At 32.6% G+C, this 21,998-nt stretch overlaps 2 protein-coding genes across 2 annotated transcripts; both read left to right on the forward strand.

The window, feature by feature from the left end:
- Nucleotides 14,372–15,745, forward strand: LOC104759014 (transcription factor MYB86-like). The gene is made up of 3 exons (XM_010481990.2): nt 14,372–14,570; nt 14,665–14,794; nt 14,867–15,745. The coding sequence occupies exons 1-3, from the start codon at nt 14,438–14,440 to the stop codon at nt 15,537–15,539; spliced, it is 936 nt and encodes a 311-aa protein (XP_010480292.1). The 5' UTR covers nt 14,372–14,437; the 3' UTR covers nt 15,540–15,745.
- Nucleotides 18,405–19,568, forward strand: LOC104760094 (putative F-box protein At1g57580). The gene is given in 3 exon segments (XM_010482942.2): nt 18,405–18,845; nt 18,847–18,876; nt 19,009–19,568. Coding segments are annotated over 3 exon segments (945 nt in total). The 3' UTR covers nt 19,483–19,568.

Consider the following 21,998-nt stretch of genomic DNA (forward strand, 5'->3'; position numbering starts at 1 on the left):
GTTTATTCTTAACTTAACTTGTAAAATATGCAAGTCTTATGTATAGTTTTTACGATCTCGTATGTCATATTTTAAAATTCTGAAAGTATATTTAGAATAATCATCGTGAGGGTTTGCATCCTTATTATTATTTGTAAAATCGTTTAACTAATAAACCTTTGTTTTGTAAAAAATTATAAGAATATGCCATTGAACAAAACAAAATAATATATTTTAATTAAAGGTAAAAACGAAATTTTGTTTATATCCTAAACGGATAAACACGCGGATCCCGGGTCGAATCTAACTTTTTTTTTTTTTTACCTTTTCGGTACTAATAAAAGATTTAACTTCCACTCTACTTTGTAAAAGGAAGTCATGGTCAAGTGGTCAAAAGTACGAAATGTTCCACTGAGAGGTCTTGACTTCGATATGTCTTTACGTTAGGAAATTTTTATTTTATTTTCTTTCCAGTTTTTGTTCCATAAATCTCGACCAGATTATTTTCTTTTCATAAATTTCGACCCAACTTTTTACATTAATAGTGATAATTGTAATAATAATTTTCATAGACTTGGTAATAAAGTTTCTTAAAATTGAACGATATTTCTTTATTCGTTTCTTTATCATTTCGAACTCAAAAGATTTATGTTTCCATAAATGTCGATTATTTACATTGATTATGATTATAATTAATTCCGCAATTTAATCAAATCAAACAGAATCTTATCAAATAAGGTTGTTTTACATTTACATCCTAAAATTTAGCAACACAATAAATAGTTTAATACTCCTAAGATCTCGCAATGATAAAATATATAAAATTGAAATCCAACATATAACCTCCCTCATATATCGTGTTAGTTGAAACCAAAATTTATTTTTTAACCATTTCAAAATTTATGGATTGTTATCTAATTAATAGGAGGGATTAATCGCTTCCAAGTTCACAAATTCACAATAATCGAAATCCCGTATAATCTTTATAATTGGTATCTAATTAAACTCATATTCTTCATTCTGAGACTTTCCTTAGAAAGTTATCTACAATCTTTAATAATAATAATATTCAATCATGCATATATTATTAATTCACGACATTATAATCTTACCTTAACTATTAGTTTCATTCACGGTGATTGAGCAAAAAAACCGCTTGAAGATTTCCAAATCTTAGCTCTCCAATATTTTCTCAAATCAACTTAACCATAACCCTAGACGTCTAAGTCCTCTATAAATATGGTTATTCACTCGACTTTCTAACTCATCAAGCAATTCTCATTTTATCACATTTTTTTGTATCCATAAAAAATATATGGTTCCTTCCTTAGACTTCCTCAAACCATGAAAGACAACATGGCGAGTTCGTGTGAGGGTCATTTATACATGAAAATTATACACAGCCAGATTTGGTGAGGCCTTGGATATGGTGTTGGTTTTGATATGCAAGTAAGATGCCATAATTTAGTCAATTTTGTTATTATTTTTGTAATAACATTATATGCAGTTACTAACAAAAACTGTTACCTCGTATACAGATTCATGCTTTAGTGAGAGAAGATATGAAGAAGATAATCCAGAAGTTGTCATATATTGTTATTATCCCATTTGTATATGTTATATCAATACTTGGATTCTTTACATTTATAAAGCGAAACAATGATAATATTTCTGTTATACTAATGCAACAAAAAAAACAGAACAATCAATATATCATTCATGCAATCCTTTGTTCATATTTTTAGCACGAAATCATTTGTTCACAAATATCCCTACTATTGTAATCCTTTGTTCATATTGAATATCATTTTGTTGTGTCTTTCTAGCACCATCGATGCTACTCTATATATAATTGATCTCTTTTACTTTTTGTTTCAAATTTTATGTAGAAGACAAATTGTGTAACCTGTTTTTGTAATGTTTTGTGTACAAAAGCAAGCTTCACACATAAACTGATTTCATATTATTTTTTATCATATAAAATACGGACAAATATTTATGTAACCTGTTTTGTAATGTTCTTATCTACAAAAATTTGACGATTAATGGGAAGGGAAATGATAACATCGAACAACACTACAATGATTTTTTTTATATATTGGATTAACATATAAACATCTTAACACCAAAATTATTTTACAATATAATTAACAAATAAAGGTTATGTAAAACTTTGCATGTTAATATAACAAAATTTTTGCTTTGGCTATATAAGTTCACCCAAAATTCCAAAATTTTAATCTTTACATTTTTTAAAAACAAAGAGCTGTGCTTACATAAATTCATTTTCCTTTCTTTTTCTGTCTATCACATAAAATATAAATATTAAATTTGGAAATGAAATGTTAGTATTCCACTTATGAATTAAGCCATTCATTCTTTTTAAAAATAAAAATATTATTGGAAAATTATTTACCCAGGTTAATGAACACCGATAATAGAACATTAATTCGAACATGCTTATTATTTAACTAACTTTCCTAATAAGAAAAATAGAATGAAAACGATGATCAACACAAAAATAATAACTATACTACATACTAACAAAAAATAAAACTGAAATACGAGATATGAAATAAAACTAAAATACAAAAATAATTATTATATTATCTCTGAAAACTCTTTTATAAACAATTTTCTTCCGATCTGGGCGACCAACCAAAAGATTATATTTTAACTTAATGTTTAGTTGACAAAAAAACAACTAAAATAGGAGACGGGCGAGAAAGGACATGACAGATGTGACATGTTTTCTGTTTCAAGTGGAAAAATACAATATAATTTTAACCAAAATCGAATCAAAAGACGATTGAAAATCTTTAATCACAAGATTTATTTATTTTTGAAATATAATCTTAATATCATTGGAATTATATTACCTAAATTTTGAGAAAATATCCAGTTTATTTATGGTATTAAGATGAGAAATAGTATACGTAAACTGAAAACGGGTAATTCGAATAATGAAAAACTATATATTGAACTATATTTTTTTAGAAAAAGAGACATGAATTTTAGATAAAAGTACAAAATCAGAAAATATATGTAGATAAATTCAATTGTCAAACTTTGACAAATTTGGATAAGAATTGACTATACAACAAGTAATTAACCACTTTGGAACGGACACTTTGAAAATTTTGGTACTTTTGAAAAAAATTATATAGTTTTTTAAAAATATAATGTTTTTGGATATTTTTAACTAATTAAATATAAAAAAATATTCAACGAAGAACTCTGGTATTCCGTCTAAATATCTTACCCAATCTCTTTTAGTAAATATTGTCTAACGAGTAATTATTTAAAAGAGAACGAACATAAGTAAAAAAATTATGATGGAAACATGACGAGATGAAATGAGACGAGACTGGATGAGACGAGACTGGATGAGACGAGACGAGATGAGACGGGATGGGTTGGGACGTGACGGGATGAGAGAGGACGAGACGTGTTTCCCATTTCAAAGTGAACACGACTAGGTTTATTTTTCTAATTTACATGAAAATAACGCACCTATGTTATAGCACCCGGATTAATATATTTCTTAATCATTTTACAAATTTAAAACTTATATGAAAATATTTTGTTCCGTGCTGCAGCACGGGTTACTACCTAGTTTGATATATTATTATCAAAAAAAAATAATTGTGACAGAATGTTATATTGCGAGTTAAATTCAACTATGCATGTTTGATTTATAATTTTTGAAAAATAAGAAAAAATCATTTGGAAGACTTTTCCAAATAAATAAAACGTTTATGATGCTTACTGCTTAGTCAAAACTTATTTAAAGATGAAATTGTGGTAAACTCGGCTTTCCGGAATAGACGTATCATAAAAATATTTTTATTCAATTGCATGGTTGAAAAAAAAAAAAAAATTAAAGGTTCCAGAAAGGGTGCGAGTTTTCTTCTGGTTGGTTGTGAACCAGGTTATCATGACTTATTCAGAGAGGCATAGGAGACATTTGTGTGATTCTGGTGTGTGTCAAGTGTGTAAAGAAGGAATTGAAACCATTATTCATGTCTTGAAAGACTGTCCAGCGATGTCGGGGCTTTGGAGTCGTATTGTCTGTCCAGAGAAAAGGGGTCAATTCTTTGGTCAGATACTGTTAGAGTGGGTGTCAGAGAACTTAGGGGATGTGTCAGTTCGGTTTGATGTTCCTTGGGCTATCCTGTTCGGTATTTGTGTGTGGTGGGCATGGAAATGGAAGTGTGGTAATGTGTTTGGTGTGGTGGGAAAATGTAGGGACAGGGTTCAGTTTGTGAAGGATATGTCAAAGGAAGTTCATCGTGCAAATTTGGCTTGTCAAGTGTTATCGAATGAACGGGTAAGGGTAGAGAGGCAGATCTCATGGGTTCCACCTAGGGAGAACTGGTTTAAACTGAACACGGATGGTGCCTCACGGGTAATCCAGGCTCTGCACCGGCTGGCGGGGGAATTCGTGATAGTGAGGGACGATGGATCCATGGGTTTGCGTTGAACATAGGTTATTGTACGGCCCCATTGGAGGAGCTATGGGGGGGTTTATTATGGTCTCTATCTCGCATGGGTGCGACAGATCACTCATGTGGAGCTGGAGATAGATTCAGAGTTAGTAGTTGGGTTCTTAAAGACAGGGATTTTGGATTCTCATTCCTAGTACAATTGTGCTATGGTTTCCTTTTAAAAGACTGGTCAATCTGGGTTACACATGTGTACCGTGAAGCTAATCGTCTTGTAGAAGGGTTGGCAAACTATGCTTTTACTCATCCATCAGGCTTCCAATTGTTCGATACTTGCCCGGAAAATCTTCTTTCTGTTTTGATGGAGAATGCGAGAGGAGATGCGATTGCCAGATGGGTTTGTTTGTAATTTTTCTTTTTCATTTTTAGGGAGGTTTCTCCCTTTGTCTTACCAAAAAAAAAGGAACAAAAAAAATTAACCAGTAAATATTATTAGTGCCTAATATATATAACTTAAATCGTCAAAATAAAAGTATGCGTAAACCTAAACTTATCTATAAAATTGAATGGAAGGATTAATCATGCAACAAATACGAGTAGAAAAACTTCTTCTTTTTCTTTTTCTTTGAACAACCATGCATACGAGTAACAAGACATGAAATACGTGTTAATGAAGTGAACAGCCCGATGTTTTCCATTTGTCGGTGAATGATGTTAAAGTTTTGTGGTAGTGATATTGACAACGATCCATTCATGTATCTACGTAAAACTTTTTATTCAGTTCAAAAGCTATGAATATTCAATATTTAGTTGCTTTATATATTTAATTTATTAATCTTTCTTCAGAATTTATTGGCTCTGCCGATCTTATATGACAAAGACAATCTTAAACGATATAGTGAGGATTAGCTTACAAATTACATATAATATACCAAGAAAAAGCAAAAAAAAAAATATTATAATAACGAGTTATTGAACAGTTGACTTGATCGAACAGCTCATATATATTCATAGCATCTCTATTTGACAAGTCCAATGCAATGCATGTTAAGCATGGAGGAAACTATTCGTTCGTGTTCAGAAAGGTGACTTTTTGGAGCAATCATATGAATGGATTCTTATATTCATGCATAATTTTCTTTTCATTATTATATTCTATCGTTATAATTTTCTTTTGACTAATGTAAATCATCGTACAGTTGCTACATTAGTGTTGTTCTTACCACCAAACTGACACTTATTAGCATAATTAGTTAGTTGGGAATAAGCTTCTTTTACTTAGTCTCAGCTCCTAGCTAGTATAAATACATTTGTAAAGTTTCATTTTATCTTTAATGAGAAATTAACTTTGTCATTTACAAAGTGTCAATATGGTATCAGAGAAAATGTTTCCCTTTCATTCGTTTCTCGAAAAAACGTCTAATAGAAAAAAATTCTCGTGATTCTTGAACTTCTGCTTCTTCGAATTGTTTTAATTTGTCTTTGTCTCAGCTTCGCCTCTAGATTCCACATCTAACGATCTATCTTTCAGCTTTTTCTGAGAACCGATTCGTATCAATGAGTAACTCACATCCCTGTTTCATTGCTCTCTTTTTTGTGGGGTTGTTAATCGCCATTGTTGAGCTGGTTAGTGCCTATTTTTGGTAATTTGTTGCAATCTTGGTAGGTATCTTTGTTTAATCGGTTAGGTGTTTGAGTTCATTGATCTCTGATTTAGCATTCGCGGTTTCAGTTTTGTAATTCTTACTTTATGAAATTAGTTGATCGATTTCTTATCTAATGGAATCTACAAATTCTAGTACGAACTACGGAATGGATCAGTATGAGAATCCTTATTTTCTCAATAAATTGGATCATGCTGGGATCATACTTGTTTTGGATCGTCTTAATACCAGAGTAGAGTTTAATTCTTGGCATCGTTCACTGTGTATGGTAATGAATGTTTGCAATAAACTCGGGTTCATTGATGGTACTATCTTGAAACCATCTCTTGATAATAGTGATTTTGGATCTTGTCCAGATGTAACGAAATGATCTCTACTTGGCTAATGAATTTAGTTAGTAAAGAGATTAGTCAAAGCTTGTTTTTCATACCTACGGCTGAAGGTATTTGGAAGAATGTGTTGGCTCGCTTTAAACAAGATGATGCACCACGAGTATTTGAGATTGACCAACGTCTTAATAATGTTCAACAGGGTGCGTCTGATGTTAGTACTTATTGTACACTCGTCTTGTGTAACTCTCTGGAAGGAATACAAGAACTATGTTGATCTTCCAGTGTGTACTTGCAGGAAGTGGGAATGCAATGCTGCTATTTTGTGGGAGAAGTTGCAACAGAGGGGTAGAGTAACAAAGTTGCTTATGGGGTTTAATGAGTCCTATGATGCTATAAGGAGACATATTCTGATGATTTGTGGTCCCATAACAAATTCTTCTTCAGTTGTGTCTGCTTCTACTGTCTCTAGCTTGGATTTAAGCAATATGATAACTGCTCAGGTACAAGATCTCATTAAAAATCTAACATCACATGTTCAAGTTTCAGAGAGTCCGACTCCTCTCCATCTGCTGCATCTATTACTGAACATGGTATTATGGCCGTCCAATCCACTTCTGGTATTATTTCTTTTCCATCAACCTCTTTTCGTATAGAAAATANTTGACAACGATCCATTCATGTATCTACGTAAAACTTTTTATTCAGTTCAAAAGCTATGAATATTCAATATTTAGTTGCTTTATATATTTAATTTATTAATCTTTCTTCAGAATTTATTGGCTCTGCCGATCTTATATGACAAAGACAATCTTAAACGATATAGTGAGGATTAGCTTACAAATTACATATAATATACCAAGAAAAAGCAAAAAAAAAAATATTATAATAACGAGTTATTGAACAGTTGACTTGATCGAACAGCTCATATATATTCATAGCATCTCTATTTGACAAGTCCAATGCAATGCATGTTAAGCATGGAGGAAACTATTCGTTCGTGTTCAGAAAGGTGACTTTTTGGAGCAATCATATGAATGGATTCTTATATTCATGCATAATTTTCTTTTCATTATTATATTCTATCGTTATAATTTTCTTTTGACTAATGTAAATCATCGTACAGTTGCTACATTAGTGTTGTTCTTACCACCAAACTGACACTTATTAGCATAATTAGTTAGTTGGGAATAAGCTTCTTTTACTTAGTCTCAGCTCCTAGCTAGTATAAATACATTTGTAAAGTTTCATTTTATCTTTAATGAGAAATTAACTTTGTCATTTACAAAGTGTCAATATGGTATCAGAGAAAATGTTTCCCTTTCATTCGTTTCTCGAAAAAACGTCTAATAGAAAAAAATTCTCGTGATTCTTGAACTTCTGCTTCTTCGAATTGTTTTAATTTGTCTTTGTCTCAGCTTCGCCTCTAGATTCCACATCTAACGATCTATCTTTCAGCTTTTTCTGAGAACCGATTCGTATCAATGAGTAACTCACATCCCTGTTTCATTGCTCTCTTTTTTGTGGGGTTGTTAATCGCCATTGTTGAGCTGGTTAGTGCCTATTTTTGGTAATTTGTTGCAATCTTGGTAGGTATCTTTGTTTAATCGGTTAGGTGTTTGAGTTCATTGATCTCTGATTTAGCATTCGCGGTTTCAGTTTTGTAATTCTTACTTTATGAAATTAGTTGATCGATTTCTTATCTAATGGAATCTACAAATTCTAGTACGAACTACGGAATGGATCAGTATGAGAATCCTTATTTTCTCAATAAATTGGATCATGCTGGGATCATACTTGTTTTGGATCGTCTTAATACCAGAGTAGAGTTTAATTCTTGGCATCGTTCACTGTGTATGGTAATGAATGTTTGCAATAAACTCGGGTTCATTGATGGTACTATCTTGAAACCATCTCTTGATAATAGTGATTTTGGATCTTGTCCAGATGTAACGAAATGATCTCTACTTGGCTAATGAATTTAGTTAGTAAAGAGATTAGTCAAAGCTTGTTTTTCATACCTACGGCTGAAGGTATTTGGAAGAATGTGTTGGCTCGCTTTAAACAAGATGATGCACCACGAGTATTTGAGATTGACCAACGTCTTAATAATGTTCAACAGGGTGCGTCTGATGTTAGTACTTATTGTACACTCGTCTTGTGTAACTCTCTGGAAGGAATACAAGAACTATGTTGATCTTCCAGTGTGTACTTGCAGGAAGTGGGAATGCAATGCTGCTATTTTGTGGGAGAAGTTGCAACAGAGGGGTAGAGTAACAAAGTTGCTTATGGGGTTTAATGAGTCCTATGATGCTATAAGGAGACATATTCTGATGATTTGTGGTCCCATAACAAATTCTTCTTCAGTTGTGTCTGCTTCTACTGTCTCTAGCTTGGATTTAAGCAATATGATAACTGCTCAGGTACAAGATCTCATTAAAAATCTAACATCACATGTTCAAGTTTCAGAGAGTCCGACTCCTCTCCATCTGCTGCATCTATTACTGAACATGGTATTATGGCCGTCCAATCCACTTCTGGTATTATTTCTTTTCCATCAACCTCTTTTCGTATAGAAAATAATATCCTTACATTTCAACACCAATGTCTTTCATCCTTATACTCAAACCTTTCTCATGGTTTCTATGAATTCAGGTTGAAGGGAGAATATTAACATTTAATGTTATATAGTTAGTTAGTTGGAATTAAGCTTTCTTTTACTTAGATTTAATATTAACATTTACTTAGTCTCAGATTCTAGTTTAAATACATTTATAAAGTTATATTTTATCTTTAACGAGAAATTTGTCATTTACAAAGTGTCAACAACCCTCGCCAATGACAGTAGTTCTAGCTCTTTTGTTACGATGATGATATCTTGGATTTACACTAAACGTTGAAGCACCTACATAAATGAATAAAATAAGTCAATACATGACATACATGACTCATGAGAAATAGCTAAAATTAACTCCAATTATTTGTCAAACGCGTTTATATACTTAAACTTTAACACCCTGCAAATAACAATCTGAACTGTATTAAAATTCAAATTTGCTACCTAAACTATATAAAATGTTGTCAATTTCAACCTCTGTTCGAACAGTATTAAATCAGAGTTTAATGATGTTGAGTCAGACGGTCTATGACTTCAACATAACACTGAGACTTACCAAAACTACGTCGTTTTGGTCATTTTTGGGTATTTTATAGCAAGAAATGACCAAAAATAAAGTCTCACAACACACCCGAAAACAGACTCTAATACTCCATTTTTTGTCAAACGTTTTGTTTCTTGCCACAACACACCTAAAAATGACCAAAACAACTTAGTTTTGGCCATTCCCAGTGCCATGTGGATGCCACAGATCGTCTGACTCAACATAGTTAAACTCTGATTTAACACTATTCGAAATTAGGTTGAAATTGACAACATTTTATATAGTTTAGGTAGCAAATTTGATTTTTAATACAGTTCAGGTTGTTATTTGCAGGGTGTTGAAGTTTAGGTATAAAAAAGCGTTTGGCAAATAGTTGGAATTGATTTTGGCCATTTTCCCGCTAGTATAGTACACGTACAGTTACACAATACCAAAACCGAAAAGTTATTGGTTGGAACAAAACCATATCACCTATTTTGGTTTCGTTCTTGAGAAAATTTACGGAATTCGTTCTATAACTTCTTAGTTATTCAGAAGAAAAAAAAACTTAAAAGGAAGTATTTGACACATTCAAAATAGAAGTATACATATTAGAGATTGAAGTACAATAATATTCAAGTGTTGCTCTGTCTAGTTATGAAATTCTAGGGTCAGTCGTCTTAGCTAGACTATACTAGTTTAAGTTTTATTTGGAAGGAGACTAATTTACCCATTCCGGTGTCTGATTCATGAAGATATACAATATAATAGCATTCACTAATACTAATATGGTATTATGAACGGTTGAAGCATCCGATCCATAGTATCAATTAAGGGGTGGTTTTCCCTATATACGTACACACGACTATTTTTTTTTTTTTTTGATAATTCAGGAGTAATTCTAAAGGTTTTCTACACTCAAAAACTAATTTTCTGGAGCCGGGAAAAACCATATTAAATTGGGACTGAAATTTAAATTTAACCTGCAGATCCTCAAACTGATATTTATATATAACACAAAAAAAATTGGGACTCGGTTAGAATTGAAAAAGCCAAAATAATTATCACCTTACAAAATATAAAATGCTGATATAAGTTACCATTTAGTTTTAGGTTAGAAAACAAACCATAATTTCATATTAGTTATGAAATTGTAATTCAGCATAAGAATCCTCTTAAAGATGGAAAAAAGTATAGCAAAACTTTTGTCTCCATTAAAGAAAACACATTCTACAAAATCTGACCGTGTTCATATAATGAAAGGCTGGCGGCGGATGATTGTCATGAATCATATGAATCATGATAATGATTATTGGGAAGAAATTATATTAGTATAAGCAAAAGATGCTCGTCAAAAGCTTGTATGTTTGAAAGTCGCCTTTCTATGTAAATCAATCATTTGATATAAAAAAAAAATTAATACGAAGCAACTTATCGACAGCTTCGCTGCAAGATATTATACAATGGAAATTGAGTAGCCCATTTATTTATTATTGAGTTTGATTATGGGACATTCCATGTCGGTATTTTTCTAAAACCAAAAAACAAAATTGTCTAGCTACTTCATTCTTCTTGTTGGTTCTTGCATGAACAAGTCACTGTACAAGAGATTCCCTCTCTTCAAGAGTCAATTATTTTAAAGAAAAAATTACTGAAATGTTATCCAAAAGTTGGTTTATTACTCATATCTAACAATCTTTTGAAAATTACTCAAATGTTTAGTGTTCTGAGTGTAATTACAATATACCCCTTGGGTTTAGTTTTTCGATTTTGAGTAAAAAAATAAAAAAAAATTACACATCAGCAAATTAAAATACACATCATATTTTCATAGTTTTTTTTTCCAGAATCTCATCGACAATTTCTCTTTATATCAAAAGAGAGAGAAACTAAAAAGTTTTGACTGTTCATCTACGTTGCACAGAATCGTCGGTGAAGCTCCAATTCCCGCTCTAAAATCGGAATCGGAAACAGAAGCGGCCGAAATCTCTTGGAATCGTAACGGAATCGCGATTCTCAGAAAAGGTGATTGGAAACGTTTTAGAATCGTACGATTCTGTGTTGGAAGCGTGATTAATTTACAGATCAGAATCGTAGTTGGTTTTGTTCGTCGTTGGCTTGTTTCAGAAAACCAGATCCAAAGTAAGGGAAGAAGACAATTGATTCTCTCCTCCACATGCGTTTAGGAACGACGTTTCGTATTTCCAGAGAAAAAAGATGATGACATGGAATGCTGACATGGATGATGCATCCGAAGTGGTAAGTCAGCCATTAAAGAAATAATAACTCAGCCTTAATATAACTCAGCCATGAAATAAATTATAACTCAGTCACAACATAAATAACATTACAATAATTAAAAAACATAAAAATGGCTGCCAAATTCAGCCGCTGCGTCAACTGAAAATATGTAACTCAGCCGTATCGTTTCATAAGTCAGCCGTAACTTAATAACATTCTAGTAATTAATCTTTTGCTTCTAAGTCAGCCGTCAAATGGTCGAGTTGTACGATAAGTCAGCCTTAAACGGCTGAGTTATAGAATTTAACCATAACTCAGCCGAAACTACATCTCATAAGCCAGCCGTTTTTCATAACTTAGCTAGTCGGAAATACGATAACTCAAGCTTGTCGTATTGATAACTCACCCAAAATTTTGACAACTCAACCATCGGATATTAACTCTGCCGTAAGGACGGCTAAGTTATGCTCTAACTTAGCCAAAATTTTGACAACTCAACCATCCAGTGAAAACTCAGCCGTAACGTGTGGCTGAGTTATGCTCTAAGTCAGCCGTCCGATCTTACTCAAATATTTTTTCCTTAAATCAGCCGCAACATACCTATAACTCAGCCGTCATTACCTCTATTACGTTTTACGGCTGAGTTATTTAATACACATCAGCGATTTCTGACGTGGCAATGACGTTTTTGTAATAACGTTTTTTCCGGTAACATAAAACAAGGACACGCTGAGTATTTTGAAAATACCTGAAATATTCTAATAATAAAATCTTTTTTTGTAGATTCTAGTGATATTACCTAAAATGTATATCATTTGAGTAAATGTCCCTATTTTAAATGAATAAAGAAGAAAACATCTAATAACCAAGAGAAATAAAATACCAACCAGTGAATGGTAATTCAACCAGCCATCCAAAGGAATAAGTTCAAATTCTATTTCCCACTCTAATTAACATAGCCGATCAAAAAAATTATAGAGGATTTTTGCTGAATGAATGTTTTTAAACTAGGTTTTACCCCGTGGTACACAACGAGTCTATTATTTTGTTGATATGACACTGTAATTGTTTAGTGGTGTGCTTGTAGTCGATGGTGAATTGCATATATATATATATATATATATATATATTGTTAACGATTGTAGATACGTTATGTATAAACTTTTGATTCGCAAGTTGAGAATATACATTTTATGATTTGGTTAGTTATGATTTAGGAATGAATGATATGACATATTCTTATTTTGATTCTCAATTGATATTATTGGATTAATAATGTATATTTAAAGCTAATAAGAACTTAGCAAATATGTAATCGTTTATTAAACACAAATTAAATATTTTCTAAGATGTATTAATCTTAAATTAGTTGCTATATTATAAGGATGTGATTACAGAATTTGTGTTATCAATTCTTTTTGTCAAACTCAGCACTAAAAATTCGGCATGTAAATTATATATTTTCTAAGATACAATGGGCATTAATTGGATGTAAATAAGTACGCTATGGATTAAAACCGGCCCAAAATATTCGGTAATCTTAAGGAGGATCCGGATAATTGAATCGGTTATAATTTTAATTAAAAATCTGACCCAAAATTGGCAAAAAGCCAAAAAGTGATGTCACCCTATTGTACTTTAAAAATGTATTTCGAGCTCTATATGTGAATATACTTGTTTGCTTATAAATATCCTAAGAAAAATTTTAAAATATATATCCGTTTATAAAAATTCAAATTACATCATATGCTGAAAAAAATCTAAAATTTTATTAACTTTATGTATTAAATAGTAATTAAAATAATTAAATATAAGATTAAATATATTTTAATCTAACATATTGATTTAAATTAGGTAGATAGTTTTTAGGAAATTAATATTATCAAATAAAAAAAATTTGTGTTTGGTTGTAACGATTGTAGAGAATTTAATTAAGACTTGTTTGGATACAAAAATAAGAGAGGATGACACAAAAATGTATTTCAAAAATGTTAAGATTGATATTTTTATTTGTCAGATAATTCGTATATTCATCATAAATCTCGTCGAAAACTAATAACCGTTAATTCTAACATTCACATTATCATAAATTTTGTGGAAACTAATAAGCCTCAAATGCTAATATATGTCGATAAATTGTCAAAAATCAACTCTAAATCAATTTCTTAAAGAACATCAAGTAATCCCAAACCAAATCTAAAAGAGAAAAATAAACAGTTATACAAATTTATCAGATTAAAGAAAATGAACAGTTCGAGTACAATTAAATTGGATAGCATATAGAGACAGGACCGGTTGTTAAACCTACTTGAACAAAAGTATTACGAATAGTTTGTATAACAAAAAAAAACGAGTCTCATGACTTAACAATGAATAGTCTATAGTCCCAGCTAAGCACATTATATTGTCCCTTTTCTCTGAAAGTTACATACAGAAAAAGAAAACAAAAAATTCAACAAAAGTCTTCTTTGAAAATGACTTTGTTTCCTTTTTTTCATTTCCGTCGGTTCTAGCCTTTCTATTTATGTATTAGTCTCTTCACATCTCTTACTTCATTTTCTCAAAACCTTTTTCTCAATCCATTAAACCAAAAAACCAAAAGTTCTCTCCATTGTTCCTTTCCAAAGCATTGCAAAAACATGAAGAGACATTCTTGCTGTTACAAACAAAAGCTGAGAAAAGGTCTTTGGTCTCCTGAAGAAGACGAGAAGCTTCTTAGTTACATCACCAAACATGGCCATGGTTGCTGGAGTTCTGTCCCTAAACTCACCGGTAAAAACTCTCTCTTCTCCGACAAAAAAGCTTATTAAAATTGTGTTTTTCTTCCTCTAATCATTTATAGAACCGGATTTGTCTAAACCTATAGGTCTCGAGAGATGTGGAAAGAGCTGTAGACTCAGATGGACCAATTACTTAAGACCTGATTTAAAAAGAGGAGCTTTCTCTTCAGAGGAACAGGATCTCATCGTCGAGCTTCACGCTGTTCTTGGAAACAGGTAATAATCACAATTTATGCTCTGTTTCTAAAACAGAGTATTTGTTTTCTGAAATCCCCTGTTTTTTATCAGATGGTCACAAATTGCTGCGAGGCTTCCTGGGAGAACAGATAATGAAATCAAGAACTTGTGGAATTCGTGTATTAAGAAGAAGCTGAGGCAAAAAGGTATCGACCCTATTACACATAAACCTCTCTCCGATGTTTATAAAGACACAAACATAAGCGACAACCACAATTCCACAAGTTTCTCCTCAAAAAGTAATCAAGACTTCTTTGTCAAGGAACCTTCTGATTACTCGGACTACTTAGCGTTTGAGAAGTTCAACTCCAACTCTGTTTCAATCGTCAATTCGCTCTCGCCCGTGAGCCTTACGCAGTTCAACACCGATGGTTCTGTCTCAACTACAGGTTTTGAGACACAGATATGCGTCAAAGCCTCGATTGTCCTTCTTCCTCCCCCAGACAACACTATCTCTGGGGAAGATCATGTACAAGTGACAGAGCCTACTTGGGAATCAAACTGTGGAACCGCAAGCCACCTCGACAATCCCGGTCTGGAAGAAATTAAATGGTCTGACGAGTATCTGAATGAATCGTTACTCTCTAATCCGGTTTACGTGAAATCAGAGACAGATTTCAACGCCAACATTTCGTTTCCTTGGAGCCAAAACCAAAACCAAGCTTGTGACGTGTTCCCCAAGGATCTTCAGAGAATGGCCTTCTCGTTTGGTGAGACCCTTTAGATTTAGACATATAATGGATCAAATGTTCTATCTGGTCACAATCTAAAAAAAGAGCTCCATCTTTCTTTTGAATATGTGTCTAATACATTGTAAAATTTAGTTAGATATTATTTTTATTTCAGGATCCTCATGGACAAATCAAAAATTATGTGTTTTCTTAATATGTTACAAGAACGACGCTTGGTAGGGGACTATATACAAAAATGCTCTGGTCTCTGGTCTGAGAAGATGTAGAACCTCTTAGTAATCAAAAGAAAAAAAAAATGCAAATGCATGCATCATTGTAAGAAGAAAACTATTTCCTTAAACACATTGTGGTCCAAAGTCACTTCTTTCAACATTATTCAGAATTCAGAGACCTATAACCAATATGAAGACAAAAAACAAAAAAAAAATTAGAGAACGACTATTTGAAATCACTAAACAACAGAACTTTTTATTTATTTTGAAAATTAATTAAATTATAGAACATATATAACTAATGTAAGTTACCCTTCGATTTAAACAACTACTAAAATCTAGCTGAGGATCAAACTCTTAAAACTTCTATGATCCGGACTGACTAAATCTTGGATGCAATCAATTGTGAAAAGCTAAATAACTGCACAAGCTGATTTAAAGAGTTTCTCGAATGGCTACGAGTGCGCAGGCCGGTCCGGTGAAATCCGAGGCGCCCAATACAGAAAAAATATAATTAGGATTTTCTCATTTAAAAAAAATAAAAAAATATTAAAAGCTAATATTTGTTTTGCTAACTATATGGGCTGTCAAAAAAATTTATATATTAACATCTAAATTTTGGAATTTTTTGCTAATTATGAGGACTTTTTACTAATTTTAAAATCTATTTTATTAATTATAGGATATTTTCAAATTATGAGGCCTTTTAACTAATTTTGGACTTTTTGGGAGTCTATTATTGGACATTTTTCAAATTAGGAGGCTTTTTTACAAATTTTAGAGGTTTTGAGGCCTTATTAGTTTTTAAAAAACCTTCAAAATGGGCTTCGAAATTTTGAGGCCCAATACGAATGTTTTATTAGAATTGGTGAAGGGTCGGGCCTGCGAGTGCGTCTCGCTGACAACTTTGCTCACAAAAACTATCATGAAACTGACTTACAAACTTGAACAAAGAGAGGAGAATGAGGAGGAAGGAGTACTTGATACAAAACTCAACAAGAAGATCAGACCTTAACTATAGCTATGTTTATTCCAAAAGGACTTACAAAGACTTTTATGCATTTTACACTTCTAACCCAACTTCTTCTTCTCTTATTAATCTCTTCAAACAAAGTTGCCACTAAAGTTTTTCCGACTCATTCCATCATATGATATTTTCGTGAACATGCACATGCTTCTTATTTTTATTAGGGGTTCCATTTTTCATATTCTTTTCTTGCAAGTTCATTACAAGTACTTTATTTAGAATCTGAAATCTATCATATTAAAATAAAATAACTCACAGTATTCCTACTTTGCTGGCACTTATTAGTTTTTTTTAATCACTCTGCCCTTCAATTTTAATTTATTTCACATTATATTGAAATTTTTATATTTATTACAATATATATATATATATATATTAATAATTAACTTTACATATATTTTTTCATCGATTACTAGTATTACTGGATTAAGCTTCATAAAGTAGTATTTATAAATCATATAACCAAACCCATCAATTTTAACTGGATTAACCAAGATTTTAACTAGTATTTATAAATCATATAACCAATAACTCATGATTTTGATAATTATTTTAAAACCAATAATTGAATAACACATGATTTTATTTGGATTTTCAAATACATCAAACTCCATGAGCCAATGACCCCTTCTAAATGTAATATTTTTATTTATAGGATTTTTAGTTTACTTTATAAAAAATAAATTAAAATTGAATTCATTTTCCTATTTTCCTTATCTTTCTAAGATTAGTAATTGATTGCATAATTTATTTAAAAATAAAGAGTTTTTTTTTATTTACCTTTTCTGTAAGTCTAAGTACAAAAAAGATTTACAGTTTTCCATATTTATGTTAACATCATCTCAAAATCTTATTGGTTGAAATTTTTTACATATCTAGAAATTTCTAATTTTTACACATGTCAAAATATTATCAAAATAATTGACAAGTGTTGAGATCATATGAGTTGCTACATTTCGAAACTCTATTTTAATATAATAAGATATGAAATTTATCTCATTCAAAAAAATAACTTACATTATTCCTCCTTTGCTAACACTTATTAGTTTTACTTTTTAGCTTTTAATTTCCCTTCAGTTTTAATTTATTTCACAATATGTTGAAATTTAATATCTATAGCAATTTTAACTTTACATTAATGGTTTTTTTTTTGAAAAAAGTTGCAAATATAATCAATTAAAAAACACATAAAGGTTAGCTAAATTTAAATTAATAACTATTATATTTGCTCAATCTGTCTCCTTAATTACGTGTCAATTATCAAAATAATTGACACATATCCCGATCATATAAGTTATTAACTTTCAAAACTCAATTTTCATATAATAAGATATGAAATTTATCATATTTTTAAAAATAACTTACATTATTCTTCCTTTGCTGACACTTATTAGTTTTACTTTTTAGTTTTTAATTTCCCTTCAATTTTAATTTATTTCACAATATATTGAAATTTAACATCTATTGCAATTTTAACTTTACATTGATGTTTTTTTATTAAAAAAGTTGCAAAACATAATCAATAAAGAAAAAACAAATACAAGGTTAACTAAATTAAAATTAATAACTATTATCTTTGCCCTATCTCACTATCTGTCTCCTTAATTACGTCTATAAATGACATCAAGGAAATAAGAAAAGTCCTAATTTCTTCGATCATGGACAGCTTACCTTGGCATCTACTCGAAGAGATTCTCTTCAGAATAGACCACAGATCTCTGGCCATGATGCAATGCACAAATAGATCTCTTCAATCTCATATATCCAAAAACCCTAACTTTGATTACGAATACTTTACCCGGGTCAGATCCAGTTTGCTATGCGTTTGCCCAGTAAACTATGGATCCCGTTTTCTCTGCTACGACCACATTTACGGCACTTCTAGGTCACCGAGAAGAAAAGAAACCTTGATGAAGTGTCATCTTTTGGGCTATTCCTCTGGCCTTCTTCTACTCTTCTACTACGGTGGCCTCTACGTCGTAAATCCTCTCACAAAAAAATTTCGATTGTTGAATAACTGTAGGTCACATATTGACCCTCTTCAACGACGTCCTCAACAAAAGCTAGGATTCGCGGTTGATCAGATTGATCGAACCACCCAAGAGTTTCAAAATCGTCATTATAAACGAGGTGACAAGTGGCAATGAAACAACGTATAAGTTTGAGATTAACGCAGGAGATTCATGGAAATTATCGGAAACGGCAATTACTTGCTTAACAAGTTATCTCGATTACCGTATGAAAACACCTGCTTATTTGGAGGGATCTCTTCACTGGTTAAGAACCGACGGAAGCATCGTAGCTTTCAACCCTAAAACAGAGAAAGCACGACTGATTCCAATCAGGTTCCCCAAAGAACTTCGTCCTAGAACGTTGTTCACAGCCGCAGATAATAATTTAACCTTGATATCGGCGACTGAAAAAGTAACTTACGTTTATGCACTCGAGAACATTCTTAGTGATCCCAAGTGGGTCCTCGTTAAACAAATTCCAAACGGAGTACTGGACGTTAAGAGGCTAATTAGGTGGTACCCGGAGGCTTACGATGGAAAGTGTTTAGTCTTGCGCCGCGACGTAGCGTCTAAGAAGAGCTACTACGAGAAAGTGGTTCATGTGTACGAGATGAGAGCTAATAAGTGGGAGGTCATAGGTTCGACTCCAGTGTATTTCCATTCAGTTCTAGACTTTTATCAGTTTACACCGTCGTTGTCTTCGGTGATAGGACTTGATGACTAATGAATCTTTTGGCTAATGAATCATTTTTTTTTTCCCCTTCACAAATCGGCGCCGCTGGGCTGCTTTATGTTCACCGTGGTTCTCTCCTCTTGTAACAGCACTGCTTCTGGATCGATTTCGAATCCACCGGAGGTTTCTCGATCTGTCACGCTACTCCGGCAATGCGTAAGCTTCAACTCCTTTCTCACCCCTCTGCTCAACCGGTGTTTCGTCTCAACGAGGTGATTCTCCCGAGACTACAGCCATTCGATGATAAATCTGAGATTTCTAGGCTCCATGTGTGTTATGCCCATCACCTCTCTTTTACCGGTTCCCCTTGATGTCAATCTCATCATCTCCTTCCTCCTTGGATTCTTACCCCATCACCAAGTGTTCTACTTGGCCAATGCTAGAAATGAGCTCTGTTTTGACGCCGGAACTGCGCGAGATCTGGTCGATAAAAGCGTCAATCATGGTGACCTTGTATCCCCCTCCTGCACTTTTGGTCTCTTTAGTTTGTGTCTTGGCTATGCTCTCCTCCGATATGCCGCTTTATCCAATGAAGATTTGCCTCACAAATCAGACCAGTCTGATTTATGCCGATCCTGTTGCTGGAATGAGTTTTTACGACTTGCGCTCTCAATGCAGATCCCTATCAAATCCTCCTTTGTCCCCTCAATCCAGGTTTGAGCCCAACTCTTATCCGCAAACCCTGGTAGATAGAGTTCTTCGACTAGTATTGGTTACATGTCTGATCCTGAAGCTATTTCGACCATATAGAAGTTTATCGAACCCATCTCGTTTAGGTCACTCTACCTCTATCTTGGTTGGCCGCAAACAATCAAATAGCTGTGTAATTGCCTGTCTAGATTGGTCAGTTAAATCCTTTTGTCAAGATCAGTTGGAAAATGTATACCAAACGCTCACCGAACCTTTTAATCTGTATCATTTGTATCATTACCACTTTCCTCCCGGTTCCAACCTAGTGTCTATCTTAGTGCATCTAAGCAAAGCCGACAACAAACTTTGTGTAGGAACCCTTAACCTCCATGGCTATGAGCTCCATGTGAGGGAGGACCCACCTGCTCTGTTACGACCTTCCTTTCCTTTCCCTAGGTTCAACCTTAAAACAATCTTATCCTTCAATCTCCTTCAACTAACACTAGGATGTAAGCTCAGGTATGTCTTAATATCTCAATGCAATATTGGTTACAAGCTTTGTGTGAGACTCCTTAACCTCCATGGCCATTGGCTTCATGAGAGGGAGGACCCACCTGCTTTGTTACAATATTGCACATATCTTTCTAGAGTCCCAGATGTAGTTTCACCTCATGCTATGAGAATTGAGCTAGAAACTGCTGTAAACTTTGATCTATTTGTCTTGAAGATTCTCGCATTTGCTAGAGCACCCTCCCTCATTCCACCTATATACCACCTTTGTAAATGCTCCACTGCATATATTGCTAGAGCTATTGCTGATCACTTGTTGATCGAGGAAGTCGCGAAGCTTGTCTTCAAAGGCGCTTCCACCATGGTTCCAACAGATCTTTCAAGCTTTGCTAGTCTCACAAAGACTTGCACCTTCTTGGAAAACTCATGGAACCAATATCTCTTTATGTTTTGTAATCTGTTAAGCTTTGTAACCTCATCTTTAAAGATTTAAGTCTAATGGAAACTTTTGACAAAAAAAAGAAAAAAAGTAGATACTAGATGTATAGGATTGTGAAAAAAACGTTGGTATACTACAGGATCGGTATGGACATTCATGAACCACGATCTGTATTTAAGCATAGGTGGGACATGCACGAACCAGGATCTGTATAGTATTTAAGCATAATAACTCTGTTACAAGCAAGAGTAGTGAACAAAAAAAAACAAAAATATTTGTCCTTTTCTCTGTATGCCACAGTTTAAAAAGTAAAAAAATCAAGGGTAAGTATTTTTTTACTGCATATCCGGCCACATATATGAATATGACTGTAAAATCAGTACAGTCTACATGGAACTATGGACCCTATATTAAAAACATTATAAATTCTAGAATGGGGTTTTGTTCTCCTTCACGCAGACATACACACTGTGCCGTTGTCACTTCACATTTTTCATTTTGGAAGACATTGTATTATTAATTTAAAGTCATATCATTCTTGAATTATGTGTATTTGCTATGTTTTAGACTTTTTTCTATTGATAAACATCGGTACCGATTGTTTTGTTGGTGTGATTATCAAGTATATAATCACACCAACGGATTAATACATAATCCCAAATTATATACTTTGTTGGTGTGGTTGTCAAGTATACATAATATATAGCCCTTCAAGGCTTCAAACCAACGGATTAATACATAATCCCAAATTATATACTTATATACTTTTCTTCAAATAAACATATATATCAATGCAATGCATAGATTAATCTTTTAATTCAGATGTTTAATTATTCAATTACCACGATTTCCAATTTTTTTACCTTTCATTTCTTTTATGTCTGAAACAACCATATCATATTAGAGTGATTTTACTTGTCTTCTATTA

The sequence above is a fragment of the Camelina sativa genome, chromosome 17 (assembly GCF_000633955.1).
Source record: "Camelina sativa cultivar DH55 chromosome 17, Cs, whole genome shotgun sequence".
In the NCBI taxonomy this organism is placed as follows: Eukaryota; Viridiplantae; Streptophyta; class Magnoliopsida; order Brassicales; family Brassicaceae; genus Camelina; species Camelina sativa.